This window comes from Pyxicephalus adspersus, chromosome 1 (assembly GCF_032062135.1).
Source record: "Pyxicephalus adspersus chromosome 1, UCB_Pads_2.0, whole genome shotgun sequence".
NCBI lineage: Eukaryota > Metazoa > Chordata > Amphibia > Anura > Pyxicephalidae > Pyxicephalus > Pyxicephalus adspersus.
The window spans coordinates 125,521,699-125,537,892 of record NC_092858.1 but is presented as its reverse complement, the minus strand read 5'-3'; the positions used below and the strand labels follow the sequence as shown (position 1 = coordinate 125,537,892).

The following is a 16,194-nucleotide window of genomic DNA, read 5'->3' as shown; positions in this document are numbered from 1 at the left end:
CACGGTAGCAGCCATTTTCCCTCTACCCATCTATTGCATAATAAATGGTAAACAGTTTGCAGACGGTTATACATATACTGCATGTGGGGAGTATAAAGGAGATCCTTTAATTTTGCCTGGAGTTCCACTTAAAAAAAAATTATTATTATTATTGAATATACAGTTTGCATCAAGGTGGTTAAATATTACAGCATTATTAAACCAAATATGTGGAAAGTATTAGGGCTTTGAAAATCATAGAATCCCTGATCGGTGTATCTCACATATGCATGTCAAGCCTGTTCAATATTAACTTTAATTGTCTTGTAGGAACATTCTGGCCACAGGCAACTGTCATTAAAATGATTTACACTTTGTTTCCATCACTGAAAGATACAGCTGACTAGAGACATGAAAATGAAATAAAAATCAAAAATATTTTTTTTTTTTAGTAAGAGAAAGATCATTAGTTTTGGAGGACAGAGACAACATTCTAAATGATCAGTTAACTGAATGGGACCTCAAAAAATGTTTAATAATAAGCAGTAAGCAATAAGCCTTCTCATCCCTTCTTTACCCCCCTGAGCTATATACCGCCTGGAAATGTCCTGAGATCTTCCTTCTTTCCAAACATGTTTTGAACCACCTTGGAATTTCACTTTGTCTGCTACTACAGCATTGATTTTCCTGGTTTTATTTCATAATTAAAAAGCTTACATAGTACCATCATTTTCTTTCATCATATACATGGTGCGCAATACAAAAAAGCCTGAGATGATACACATTTATATAAATTTTCAACTACATGTATAGTATATGCAATTGTATAGGTAGGATATACAACAATAAAAAAAAAATATTGTGGGAGCACAAGATCAGGATTCAAAACATTTGCCAACTACAATCAAATGATTTTTAAGCAATCCATTTCAGGTTTGCTGGATCAATCAGGTTCTCCCATGATAGTCTATCCTCACCAGTCTTCAAGAGCTTTTATGCAGGAGTCCAAAGGCGGGTTCTGGAATCATGAAATTTCTTCCCCTTTGAGTGACATACGGCTCCCCCCGCATGCACAGTCCGGAGTCTGTGCATTTAGTGGTCCGAGAGCTCCAACAGCTAGTATACATGCCTGATAATGTCTTTATATTACCTTTTTGTAACCCATATAGAACAGCGATTCTATAGACCTCACTGATATGCTGCAGCTCTTTTATTTTCTATTACAGATAAATTATTATTAAGAAGGGAAGACAACTAAAGGGGATGAAGATGGTAAATGTGGTTGAAATGGGTAATACCAGGCTATTTATCCATGCAGTTTATATTTTACTTGCACTGTTGCTATAACTGACATATAGAAGTCACAGCCAACCCCTATCCCCCCTCCCACTTTTAGTTAGCTCATAGAAACCAGACTAACTACAATGTAACAATGATAATGTTTCTATGTTGCAATTTAGATTGGCACAGCAGACACTAATCTGCATCATTGTCAATTGATACAGGAATGGGTCCAACTGCTCCCCTGGACATAATACACAGAAAATAAAGAAGGCAGCACTGTACAATAAATAGGGGTTGCAAATGACAAACAAATACAGACAGTGACACTGGAGGAGAGGACCCTGCCCCAAAGAGCTTACATCTTTACTTATCTTGTTATCTGAATGAGATCCACCATCAAAAAACTAGCCTAGTCCTGTTCCCAAATTTACAACCATGATCAGCTCTGCACAGCCTTTGTGGAAAGACGTCCCAGCTGTATCCAGCAAAACTGCACTTCAGCAATTTATTCTTACAATTGTATTGCTCTGGATAGCTAAGGGCCACAGATCAATTGTAGAAATAACAGATAAGGTGCAACCATACCACTGCTTTAATATTGAGCCTATAATTCAATGTTTATTCAATGTAATGCAAAGGACAGCATGATGTCTAAATACTACAGAATTGACTGTAGTGCTTTAAACAAAGATAACATGGCGGCTGGGTGCTAGGTAGGGCAGATAGAGAGATCTGATATGAAGTGGAAACAACTGCATTGGTTGCATATGGTTCTGGTCTTTCTGATCTTGAGCTTGTGCCTGTTCCAAACAGCTGAGAAAAGTAGTTTCATGTGACTGCTCACACAAGATATAAATGACAGATCATTTATATCTTCCAAATAGCAAAGCCGCCAAATAGCAAATGAGTGAAAAACTGGATTAACACACTGGGCCTAAACGGAACCTTATGGTTTTTCCCATTTCTGAGCCAGAATTATTTTAACACAATTTTTTATTTTTAATGCTGTAGTATTATGACCAGAAGACAGTTATGAAAACATATATTAGCAGTCATAGTTATTTTATTCCCCACTACCTCTTTTCTGACCCAAAAAACACTAATTTTGCCTACAATGGGCCTTTTTTTATTAAAGCTCCCCAAGACTGGAGAAGATAGACTATCATGTGTGAACCTTGGTGATCCATCAAAACTGTAATGGATCTGGTCCAGGATAGAAAAGATTTGCCAACTATGAACAAATTGTGTTTAAGAAATCCATTCCAGGTTTGTTGTATCTCCCATGTTCTCCCAAGATAGTCTATCTTCTCCTGCCTTGGAGAGCTTTAAAAATCAAGCCCAATACATATATAAAACCAAAACAGCCTAAAAAATTCTAATCATGGTCTCAAACCTACAAATACATCTACTGTCAATAGGCTGCACGGAAGATATACAAAACCATTATCTGTCCCATTGTCCCCTACAAGATATAGATTTATATATATATTTTTCTTGTTAAGTACATAAAGTATTGAGAAACAGACCTGTAAATGACAATGTTTTTTGGTGAAAAAAGTAACATTGAGGTTTTTTTACCTGTGCCACATACAATAAAGGGCCTTAAAGGGCAACAACAAGGTGTCTTCCTAAGGGCTCTTCTAGTAGATAGGATAGGGCTCTTCCAGTACCATTGTTTCATGAAATAGAAGTAGTAATACATACTGGTATGTAAATATCACTGACATTATATGCAGCGCTTTACAAAGTCCTTTCTCATGTCACTAATTGACCCTCAGAGGGGCTTACAATCTAATATCCCTACCATAGTATGTCATTAGTAGTGTCATTAACACAGTGTAAGGCCAATTTTGGAGAAATCAGTTAACCTAACTGCATGTTTTTGTGACGTGGAAGGAAACCAGAGTACCCGGGGAAAACCCACACAAACACGGAGAAAACATACAAACTCCTTGTAGATAGTGTCCTGGCTGAAAACTGAACCTGTGACCTAAGTGCCGCAAAGGCCAAAGTGCTAACCACTGTGCTGCCTATTGCTCCAAACAATTTATGTTTTTCTTGTTTTTGCACCAAAAACCAAAAAAGTTAATCAACTGTGTAACTCTGTACTTTGCACTGATACTTTCCACAGCACAAACAACCTAAAGTCAGAATATTAAGCATTACATAACAAGGTACCTTATGTTCCTTATGCTCCTCCAAACATAAGCTGCTTATAAGCTGTGCACTCTGAGGGTTTTCATTTCCACAGCATTTGGCCTATAAAAAATCAACAATTTAAAATAAAGTATACAATACATTTTGCTGTATAAAATGCTTTTCCAAGCTGTGTACCAGGGGTATAAAAAGTTTCTATTGTATGCAGAAGTAGCCTTATTGAATGCAGAGGTATGCAAAGATAAAGTTGCCCTTATTATTCTCCAGCGAAGACTGATATACAATATTTAATACTATAATAATTAAATGCAGATATGCATAGAAATCATACAAAATCCACCTTGCACTGGTCAGACCTTAGCAAAATAATATTAAGTTGCACCTAGGAGTCAATACTTATTTTACTTTGTATGGGCAATTGGCACGAAAGGCTTCCATGTTTATTTTTTCATGGTTTTCATGTTGAAAATGTTTAATCAGTTTTTATTATGCACATTAGGGTTGCACATTAGTGGAACATACAGTAATAACATCATGACCACAAAGGTGTATTGCTGTGTCATTCATTCTAAATGGTCACTGGCAAGTGCATTTTTGTGAATCAACAGATAGCTCTGCACTTTTGGTCTGTTATGGTGCATTAAACAAAATGTATCCATCAGAAGTATGCTGTAAAAAATATGCAGTATAAATTCACAAAAAAATATTTATTCCTAGTTTTCCAATGTAAGCAGATGTTTAATACTTACAAAAGTATGAAAATCTATCAGTGTATCATTTTTTTTTCCATTTTTTATGTAGTCGTCATAGGCCTCAGTGTATAAATGCTGAGCTTCTTTAATGGTCTGTTGAGAGAACACAAACAATGTACAATGTATAAGAAGGTCAGAAACAACCTGATCTCGAATAAACTTGCCAGGGAACTCCTGAAGTAAAAGGGGGCATGGAAGTTGTGGATGGGTAAGAACTTCTACTAGTATATAAGCTATCCTAAGTAGTCTGTATTTAGATAGAGATTACAAAACGGGAAAAATATTCCACTGGGATTTGTGGTAGTGGCAGCTTTGGTATAGTCAAACAGTGGAGGAGCAATATGATCAGAAGTAGTTTAAGTGTACGAAATGCCATAAATCAACTATTTCAGAAATTATGCCAGCGATAATAAAGTTTTTGGGCCTAGCATAAACATGATTCATTGGGTGGCAAGGTAGCAATAACTGTAGTATACATACACAGGTAGAATTAGCCACGTGCTCCAAAAATTGTGTTAGAAGTGCTAAGATAATTTTCAGAATCAGCCTTTGGGATAATAGGGTACCTGGAGCAGAAGTAGCAAAGACATCCAACCAGTATGAGCTACTCATTCCATAAACTGTGCCAGGAAGGCTAAGTTGGGATGGTGGACCTGGTGGAACTGGCAATCAAATAAGCATTATCTGGGTCTGGCAAGTGAAAGAAGCCTTGGGGTGACTCCTATTGCCTGTTGCTCCTGTAGCACACTGGTTTAAATTTGCTAATTCTTTAGACTCTACCCTGTTCACCCCGGAAAGCTGTGTGGTAAGAAGCTGTAGGTGTGCGGTCAAAAATGGGCAGGGGAATGTATGACAACATATCAGCTGTTGTTCCCAAAGGAGCTCAGTAACCACTATAATATTGTCAGCTTTCTACCTCCCCTTTACTTTGCTCCAACTTTCTAATGCCCATCCTTTTAAGTATGTCCTATTTTTCCATTGTCTTTTTTATTACGCTCCAACTTTTCAGTAACCACCTAAAAGCAGCCTGGTGGTTACTAAAAAACGCTTGGTGGTGCGCCTGGCTAAAAGGGGCTGGTGGAGAACACCACTTTAGTCTATTCTATCTCTCAAGAAAAGTACGCATGGCCTTAAAATGTAAGTAAACCCCAAAAATTAGCTTCTCTGATTTGCTCATTTTGGTGTGTTAAATGTACTTTGAAAAAGCTTGGATGTGTCATTATTTCAGAGAAATCCAAAACATATGAGCTGTAAATGTTTTTGGAGGGTCATCTATGGATGAGTTTAAATGTTGCAGTTTTTTGCTGTTTTGCCAGTGCCCCTGATTTTAGGGCTTGACATTTACATGGTGCAGTCGCGGCAGTGTTTTGTGCATGGAAATCCATTTCTCTATATTTTTCACTAACAGTACATATTTAAAGAAGCAGTTGCACATAAATATTTCCAGGTAACATATATCTGATCTACAGAGTTTTGCATTTAAAAAATTGTAATAAAAAAAAAATTGTAAATAATTTCCAGGGCTAAAATGCATGTTCATGTGTAAATTAAACTAAACAATGATCCAGTAGGGATGCAGTTAATGGAAATTCACAGCTATCTTGGCCACATGTATTCCTGCAAACTTTCTGTAACAGTGTTGTAGCTAAAATTACACTGACAGTTCAGCACATGTTCAGCTTAGTGGTTGTTCTGTTTTTGGCAAGCACTCTTACTTAAGGATACTCTACACTCCTGTAGTAATTTGGTGGGGGTTTCCCTAGATCCCTGCAGTTGCTGGATTGTGACTGTCTATCACCAACGCAAAGGATAACACTTGGTGGTGATAGTAAAACCTACAGGGAATAATTGAAGCGTAGTTCAAGGTATATATATATATATATATATATATCTGCACATCTGCACATTTAACAGCTGGTGGCAGTGAGCAGTACTGGCTTCTGCTACCCCAATTTATTTTAGTGGTTGCCACAGGGAGAAACTATTTGTTGCATTTCCCGCGAGGCAGCGGATCTCTAGCATGAGGAAACAGTAAACACACCGCAACCTCATGGCAATCACAGCCTAACAGGGGTCGGGACAAGTAATGTTCCAATCTTTAATCCAGGCTACAAAGTAGGGAAGAGGTTGAGGTATATGAGGTTCTGTTAAGATTTAAGTAAACTGAAATAAATGATTTTCATAGAACAAACTGTACGATAAGTAAATTATGCAAATACCTGTTGTTTGCCCAAAAATGCAAATACTCCTGCTGTGACTTCTGCAGCAAAAATGACAAGTAAGCAGGCAAAAAACTGAAAAAGACAAAAATTATAGGTCATCTCTACGTCTGCACATTCTACGTCAGTTTATACAGGTTAACCATTTTCTATCATAAATGGTCCTCCAATAAAAATGCGTGTTTATGGTTAGATAATGTTGTTTTCTTTTTGCATATCAAAAAGAAATGCAGGGGTAAATACTAACTACAATTTAAAAACAAAAATAATAAATATTTAAATATTTTAAAGTATGAACTTATAAAAGAACTTAAAAAAAGTAGCAGTAAGTCACAACCATTGCGTAAAATTGTACTAAAACAGGAAAAACTGGACCGGTGTTCGTAATGGGAATATATTGCCATTAAGAACCATGGCACTAGGTTTTACTTTTTTATTGTCCTGTTCACATAGGGAACCTAATATACAAGACAAGTTGAGCAGAATTCATGACAGTTTGGAAGTTTACATATACAAACTAAGCAAATTTATTAGGAACACCTGGACACCTGCTTTGCAAAACAAATTATGCTTATGTGCCTTCTATATCACACAGATACAGGAATGAGCTTCGATTAATGTTTAGGTGAAACATTAAATGGGGAAAAAGATCTCCTATTATTTCTACACAAAACAGCCTCTATACAGAGCAATGTGAAAATAGATAAGCAGTGGACAGAAACACATTTTTGATAAGGGTAATCTGGAGAGAATGGCCAGACTGGTTCAAGCCAACAAAAGCTACAGGATACTTGTTTACAATTATGGTGAGAGGAAAATCATCTCAGAATGAACAATATATTGATCCTTGAGGCCATGGGTTTACAACAACAGAAGACCATGTTGGGTTCCACTGCTAACCAAGAATAAAAAGCTGATGCTTCTATAGGCACAGGTTTATCCAAATGGACAGCTGAAGAAAAGTATTACCTGGGCTGGCTTTTTGCTAATGATACACATTATACTCAAATCACCTTTGGTAGGTTCTCGAATAAGTAATTTGCACAATGAACATTTCCTTAACATGCAATGTTTGGTATATTTCCATTAAATGCAAACCAGTATGTTAAAATGAAAGAGAATGTTCTCTTACCGCCCCGAGCAAACACTGAGATTCACGGGCCGCTCCACAGCAACCAAAAAAGCCAATCAGCATCATTAATGCGCCGGCTCCTATCAGTACATAGAGACCTGTAGGAAAAAATAATATATAGCATCAATATGTAAATTTGTAATTATTATGTCTTTTATATGTATTCCACAGAGCTCTAAAAAAAATGTTATACAAGAAGTTATACTGATAAAAAAGATTGGATACAGTTATCCTAAATTCTGAGAGTTATCCATCTTCTTCTTATTGGACCTTTCTTAATAATAGGCTGTCTCACTGATCAATAAGAAAGCTCAGGGGTGGTTGGATATGAACCCTTTGAGTAATAGCATACATGTTTATCGCTAGTTGCAATACATTGATGATGTCAGTTATTGTTCTCGTGCTTACAACAGCTTAAAGGATATTTGTACTTATAAAGTAAACTTTAGGCACCTATTTACACCACCTGTATCTTGGATGTGCAACTAGGGGGATATACTTACCTGGTTTTGATCCTTGGAGTGGCAGGATACTGGGTGCCCGGTCTACTTCCAGGTCCATAGTCAACAATAGTAGCTGACAGACAGTAGTAAGACATTTGGAGGGTCAGAATTACCAATGCAGGGGACAGAGGTAAGTATATGTCAATAATGGAATATTCCATATAGAGAGTCCCATTATCATTTCATTACTACAGTTGTGGGACAAAGCATATTTGTACTTTACTTGGCTGTTGTCCTTTAAAGTATAAACCAATGCTTCTAAAGCCTACCTTTAACTAACCACATCAGGCACCATCCTGAGGTTGCAGAGTGCAGTAGGAATTTTCTAGCTATCCACACTGTCCCTAGAGAGCGGGTACGTTTTTTTAGGCAGCTTATCCCACAATGCAAATTGAGGTTTGTGGGGGGCATTTAGATAATCCTGCCAATCACTTGGTAGAAGAAACATTGCTTCTTGGTGATGGGGGTGCTGAACATGCACTATGATTCTTGTATCCATGTTCTGTAGGTACTGGATGTTGCTCTCTAGATGCTGCTGAGGTTAGCTAAATGTGTGCAGCACATAAAAATTTCCAGTTACCACTCAGTGAATACGCTCCACATAACAGACGTTAACTAAATTAGCTTGGACTTAGTACAGTGCTCTATTGATCAAATGAATAATTTGTTTTAATTCTACAAATAAAAAATTTACCTGTAGTGCGCTGACATTAGTAGTTCTAGTAAGCCTAATTATATGTATTAATATTATATATATAATAATTTTAATTAGTATAGTAGACAGGAATCTATAAATGCATAGTTCTGCAAAATTAAACAAATTTTAATATCTCTTCAGTAGTAACATGAAATGTAATTTGGGCAACAGCTGAATGTGAAACTTTACCACAGGACAGACTGGAAACTGGAAGGAGATCTATCCCTGGGGAAGTCCCAGGATTCACTGCTATGTTCACACCCACCTCCTGCCAATTCATGTCTGAGGAGGATTCTATTTTTTCCATTGGTGGCGCATACATATATTTACAGCTGTGGCGTCTGTGTCTGCAGCACTACTGTATCAATTTTCAGACACATAAAATCTCCCTTCAAACTGAAAGATTTATCTGCATTTGTCAGATTTCTTTAAAATTCAACAACCAGCCGAATGGGAAAAATACAGCAATAATGTCAAAAGTGGAAGAAGAGTTTATGGTTTGAAAACAAAAACACATTACGCAAAGCTGAATTCTAGACTACAGTTTTGCACAATTGTACAGAGTCATCTGGACGATATCTTGATAACTGGTTGAAGGACATGCAACATCCCCTAGCCTTTATCTTTCCTTTGCCTTCGCATTTGATTTACTGGGTTTTAGCCAGTTCCTCCACCCAGTCATCTACCCATCAAGCCCTTTTTATGTTTTCATAACTACCATGAACCAGCTGCTGATTGCATTAGGGCTAAAAACTCCTAGGAGGTGTACCAAAGCAGGGTGCTGGGCCACTATGCACAAGCTATGATCTGCCTGCACTGCATACAGGTACAGTATGAAGCCCTCAGTCCTCAATAATGGAGATTTGGTGATGATGATACTTGGTCTAAAAAAAGATATTAATAAAAACTGAAAGTTTTTATTTGAAAGACTAGCCTATTGATAAGGATGGGGGTCACAGAAGGCAAAGTATAGGAAGAAAAAAATCAGAAAACAAACAGGTATGTCACCAGGCTTTGAAGGGGGTTTCAAGCCAATAAAATTTGTTGTCAAATAATATGAAGTGCAAAAACATTCATTTGGTAATGCATATGTTGCACTGGTGCTGCAGGGTGATATTTTTTAAGATGAATAACATACCAGCATGGCTAATCTACCGATTATCACAAATGACAATCTGAGCTAGTTCATTCGACTTGAGTGATATCTGCAGAACTTTGGCAGCCCTTTCAGTAATGTCTTTTTGTATTACCTCCCATATTTCCCTATGTAAGAGACATTGAATGATGAAAAGTAACAATAATTCTAAAGAGCTATTATTAATATTATTATAATTTATTAGTATAGAGCTGACATGTTATGCAGTACTATTCAAAATCCATGCCATTACCTGTCCCCCAGAGAAGCTCAGCAGATATCTAATGTCCCTATCATAGTCATTAACACAATTTAAGGCTATGTTTTGGATGGCAGCCAATTAACCTAAAAAAACCCATGTGCAGCCAAACCACACTTTAGCCCAAGAAAAGCCATACATATGGATTATAGAGTATGCAAACTAGACTAAGACCTTAGGTGGCCATTAGTATAAATTAGTTGGTCAGTTCAATGCAGGACAGTGCAAAGCTGAAGTGCAAAACACATCTTTTTATAACAGGCAAATTCTACCTTTCCATAATGGGAACATCAGAAGCTGAATTTTAAAAAGTTATTATGCACTTTCGCCTTTCCAGCATTTGGGGCACAAACTGGGATGCTTTGACAAAGTAGCAAATGCTTGGTAAAAATGGTAAGAGATTCACAATAGGTATAGGCATTATTAAGCAAGGGCACAAGTACCACAATTAGTTCTTCAACTGGTGACCTAAGGGCCTATTTGCATTTGGTAATAAAGAACTGTGTGCCAGATCTGAACTTAAACTTCAATTCACCTAACAGCTTAAAAGTTGTTTGCACAACTGGTCCACTTGAACCTATGCTCACTTCATTCAAAATACTGGAATTTTTGCTTCTATTGCTGGAGGGGGATCATGATGCTCATTTATCTTGTATGGCCCTAAGTAAAAATGTAAAATATTACTTTGCACAAATGTATTACTTATTTGAAGTAGTTTCTTTTAAGAAAACACTGAAATAAAAATATTACCTAAATGACTGTTAAGGGTAACCCTTCATGACTGGTGCTTGTTTAAGCCTAGACACCCAGAACAAATTTAGCTACTTCAGAACTTAACAACAATTTATTGATAAGTGTATTTATCCCAAACATTTTCAACATTGTACACCATTGTACTACACATTTTAAATAGGCTATCAACTCATGCCCATAAGTCACAAAATCTACTGCCTCATTTATTTGGGTGCATGACAAAGCAATGTATTTATTTTACTTTACTACAAATATTGTGCAAAGCAGGTGCATTGTTTTTTTCGGGACATCACCTGTCCCTTCTGCAGAGCTATAGTTCTGCTTTAAAACAATGAGACCCTAGAAAACAAATAGTTATGTGTGGCTGGATAAAAAGTTTGGACCCTTTATATATTAATAACCCTTGCAGCTTCAAATTAGGATGACATTTATATCTACATATCTTATCTTTGACATTAGAAATTTTTGAAGCGGCTTTAATTATTTCTACCCAAAAATACATTAGAGTCGAATTAATATCTAAATCAGAGGAAAGGTTGGGAGGATTTTATGACGTTCATACTCTAATGCTAAAATTTATTTTCAGCTGATATTGATCTCCAAAATATATCAGCTAGGATACAGAGTCCATGCTTTTTCTATGGATAAAATGATAAGGATGGAAGGCTGCCAACAATTGCTTTTTTATTCACCTTAGCAACAGAGGTGATTAGAGAAGACAGCTAGAATGAGTTCAACACAAAATGATTGGCCTTCAACAAATAAGATGCTTTTCAAGCGTATCTGAGGATTAACAAAGCAGCTCCAATGTAACCTGAATCTCTGAAGCTGTAAATGCATCAGAATTTTAAGCAGATAAAAATACACTCTTGCGTTTCTCATGGAAAATTAGCTTCATGGGAAATGCTGCAAAAGTGTTCAGACCATTAATTATACATCTTTCAAACATTACAGTTCAGTTTTAGAACTATCCATGTTATGCTAATGACAAATTGTATTTAAAGCCCTGCTCTGATGAGTATGGGAATACAGTGTCTTTGTTTAGATTCACTGCCTGCAGGTTATACTTACATGGTTATACAATCATGAGAACACATCAAACTATACTCTTTGCTTCTCTTGTGATAATATTCCACTGGCCCTGTACAAAACCATCATTATTCATTCTATGTAATGCAGTCATATCAATCACATGCCACCAAGCAGTTTATATGTTACAAAGTAAGTTACAGGAACATGCTCTGACTTTTTATGGTGTGTTGTACATTGTTATACATATTAGTCTAAACTGATCCAATTTTTCCTGTAACATTTAATGATAATAAAATAATATCACATTATATCTTTCCAATATAAACATTACACCAACTGTACCTTAGAAATATATATAGTACTCACAATCACATGGGAGATGCAAGGACCAGCCAGGTAAGGTGTATGATATAGAACCAGGTCAGTAATAGTAGCCTACATAAAGTATCTTAGTGCAAAGGCTGCTTTAAATAGAATCTGTAGTCAATAATGCCATGTCAACCATCCTGCTAGGGTAAATACTGTATAACATAATGGTCCTGATTTACTAAAACTCTCCAAGGCTGGAGTGAATACATTTTAATCAGTAAAGCTTGGCGATCCAGCAAACCTGGAATGGATTTCCTAAAAGTCATTAGCTGGACCTGGACCAAATCCATTTCAGGTTTGGTGGATCACCCACCTTCACTAATGAAAGTGTGTTCGCTCCAGCCTTGGAGAGCTTTAATAAATCAGGGCAAATGGGTGAGATACCGTTCTAAAGAAAATGTATAGTAACCTTTCTATAACTCTTTATGTATCCATCCTAAATAAAACTGGTAGGAATAAGGTATTTTGACACCACTTTATTGCTACAATTATTTTATTAGATATGAAGAATGACTTTAAGAACTTTGTATGGGAGTCAGGCATAAAGGTCTGATGAACCTTCTATGGCTCAACCTTAACATGGGGGAATCCATACCCAATAACTTTCAGACCTTCAGGGAACCCCAGCTATAAGTACTAAATCTACAGCTCACAGTACATTAGTCTGGTGGTTAGTGGGTAGAATGCCTCCTACATTGCTGGCCAATAGGAAGAATGTCTCCCCTACAGATAGCCAAAAAGATTATTGGTGTCAATTAAACTGACCTGAGAGTCACAATCTGCTCATTGCTCAAGGAACTGCTAGCAACCTCCGGAGGAGTTCTAGGGTTCTATGGAATCCTAGCTGAGGAACATGCTCAGCTATTAATATACATTAAACCTGAGCTTTCCAACTTCAGTCCTCGAGAGCCAAAACAGGCCAGAATTTTCATATAAAAAACATTTTCTAACTCTTTGTAATCCATAACATTGTAAATTTACTGTTAGAGAAATTCAAAAAATATTAACAGATCCTGGCCATTGAGGACTGGAGTTGGAGAGCCCGGCATTAAGCCTTTACCAGAGCATACTGCCAACAGGTATCGTAAATATCATAAACTGGACCAGTTATGTGAAATTGTATGTTAGTTGTCATTGCTCTGGTTCCTGCAGAAATGTATGGTCAGCTTTTATAAAGGAATACATTCTGATATTCCCTGCAGCTGTCTGGAAAGGCCACTGATTACAAAATGAAATGGGCACTTCTATATCTCAACAATTATTTTTCTAACACACTTTATTTTTACCATGTTGTATAAACTTAGCTCACTGCAGAAAAATTACAAATATTTTGACATATAAAGGATATGACAAGTATGTGTACCATGTGACAGTCTCTGTTCTGTCCTATCTGTAATCTGCTGCCAGGAAATACCAAGAGAGTAAATGCTGTGCTTTTATTTCCTTTATTATTTATTTCATAAATATAATTTATGGTTTTTGAAGTCACTTTCATAGTTGATGTTTCCAAAGTTAAGTAAGAACGGCGATAATATTGGGTTGCTAAAGCAAGTTATTATGATGATATGGGACCAATAATATAAATGCTGAAGTTCTGTGTATTATAGACTTCAGAGAATACTGGCAGGCAAATTGCCAAACAAAACTGCTAGTAAGAGATCTCTGCATCCATGGCTGACATGCAGCAATAACAGAACATGATGCAATTTCCTCCCTAACCCAGCTGATGAAGAGATTTATCCTCTTTTCTCCATAGAAAGTGTTCTTTTCTGTACATAAAAAAAATCACTGAAACCAATTGAAAGTACTGGCACACAGAGATAATGATTTTTGTACTTAATGAAAAGATTAGAGGCCTTAAGGTTGCAACCATTTTTTAAAGCAATTCTCTAAGCAAATCTCCACCTCCCTCCAGCCCACTGACTATTTATTAAAAATATTATTATTATTATTATGGTTGTTATTAATGTTACTAGATCCCAACTCCATTGCTCATGCCTTTTTCTGTGAGTGATGATTGGTGATCCAACACTGCTGTCTGTGCAAGTGCCAAATGGCCATTTCCTTGGGATATCATCAACCACTGATGGTGTACAATCAATAGGAAATGTCCACATCATAGGACCCTCATCTTCTGTTGTAAACAATGCAGAAGATTTAGGACCCTGCATGTCACAAAATCATGGATTTAGTTAAGTATTTTGGGTAAGAGTTATGCCTTGAGTTCAGCAAGGTGGACAAGGCCAACAGAAGAGACACAGATATTAGGGGCTAGAAAGCAAGTCAAGGTACAAGGTACAAAGTAAGGGTCATACACAGAAGGCTAGGATCTAAAGGTGTAAGAGAATTTGTGATCAGGAGATAACAAGACAGAGGTCAAACAAGGGAGGTCAGTGGCCAGGTGGATTATCCAAGAGTTCAGTAGAGAACAAGCCAGTGGTTGGTTCAGGAAGCAACAGAGAATAACTACTGAGTCGGAAGCAGAAAATCAGAAACAAAGAAGAAAGCAGCCATGCTCATGAGAAATGATAAGCTGATTCTATTTAATCAACCGCCAAGGTGCAGAAACAGAGACACGCTCTTTTTAGTGCCCCCTTCCATCACCAAGGGCCGAAATGCACCCCTAAACATGGCTGTTTGCACAGAACATAGCTGTTTGTGTAGGAATGTGTTTTTGCAGCCCAGGAATGGTGGGAACATCCAGCCATTGACACTCAAGACTATTTTCATTGACAAATGACCATGCAACCAAAAAAATCACCTAAAAAGATTTTAATTAACCTTCCATCATTTACCAAGCAGCCATTTACTTGGCCCTTTCAGACCCAAGACATTTTATAAATAGTAGGTAGTCTCACTGATTCTTGGAAGTCAGTATTGTCCACTACGGGGAACCCTGATCTAACAGCCTCACAGGAATCACTCATGCACAGTGTCCACATTCCTAGGCTATATTCTTATAAACAACTATTGCTTTTTCAGATGGTATTTACTGTCAATATGTCTGATCAATGAATAGGAATATAATGAAAAAAACTGATTATCTCTACATTTTTCAAATAGAGTATTATTCAGCTAGCAAATCTACGAATATTCTGCTTCATGATAGGACTTATTTTGCTAAATTTACTGAAAAGGAAGAAACGTACCTTTAATGGTGTGTGGAACCGGGATCTTAGAGTTTGTACTGACAAACACAGCTAAGAAAACCAGATGTCTACAATTCTGGCTCTGTAACACTGTGGAGCTCAGTAGAAACCTGGATCAATAGATGTCTTGAGAGTTTTTTTTATGGAACACAAAAAAAAACTTCTAGACTGTGTTTCTACCCACATTTTATTTTTAATTGATAGTTCTGCAAAAAAAATAAATATACATTCTATTGCATTTAGTTTTAAAAAAGATAATTTTATATATCAGTCTCAAGCTTTTTTTCTATACTAGTGTTGACAATCTATAGTCCATTTAAAAAAACAGTAATACAGTATCCAAATTTTATTATGAGGCGCTGGATCATGAGCCTATTAAGAGTCAATATAACAAAATCAGAATCACATAACAAAAAAAGATCATGAGCTAATTAGGATTCAATATCATAAAGCTGGTAAAGCTTAATGGGCCTCATTTATAAAGGGCTTAATACACTTTAATCAGTGAATCTGGGTGATCCAACAAACCTGGCATGGATCTGGTCCAGAATTGAAAACATATGCTAATAAATAGGAAATTACTTTATAAATCCATTCCAGGTTTGCATGAGCACCCAGCTTAACTGAATAAGTGTATCCTCTCCAGCCTTGGAGAGCTTTCATTAACCAGGCCCATTGTCACGTAACTTTCATGTAACTATGGGTGGAGATGTAACTATGGTTAAGAAAGAAAAAATAGCAGCACCCCAATAGTTCTTCGAGTCCAAGATGCCA

The 16,194-nt window shown here is 36.7% G+C and overlaps 1 protein-coding gene across 1 annotated transcript in view; it reads right to left on the bottom strand.

Moving 5' to 3' along the window:
• TSPAN2 (tetraspanin 2) overlaps window positions 1–16,194 on the bottom strand; it is a gene marked incomplete in the record, with an annotated part of 83,487 nt that overhangs the window by 8,158 nt on the left and 59,135 nt on the right. Inside the window, 4 exon segments of the mRNA XM_072426405.1 lie at window positions 3,442–3,522; window positions 4,170–4,265; window positions 6,392–6,466; window positions 7,524–7,621. Of these exon segments, the coding sequence (XP_072282506.1) occupies window positions 3,442–3,522; window positions 4,170–4,265; window positions 6,392–6,466; window positions 7,524–7,621 (350 nt within the window).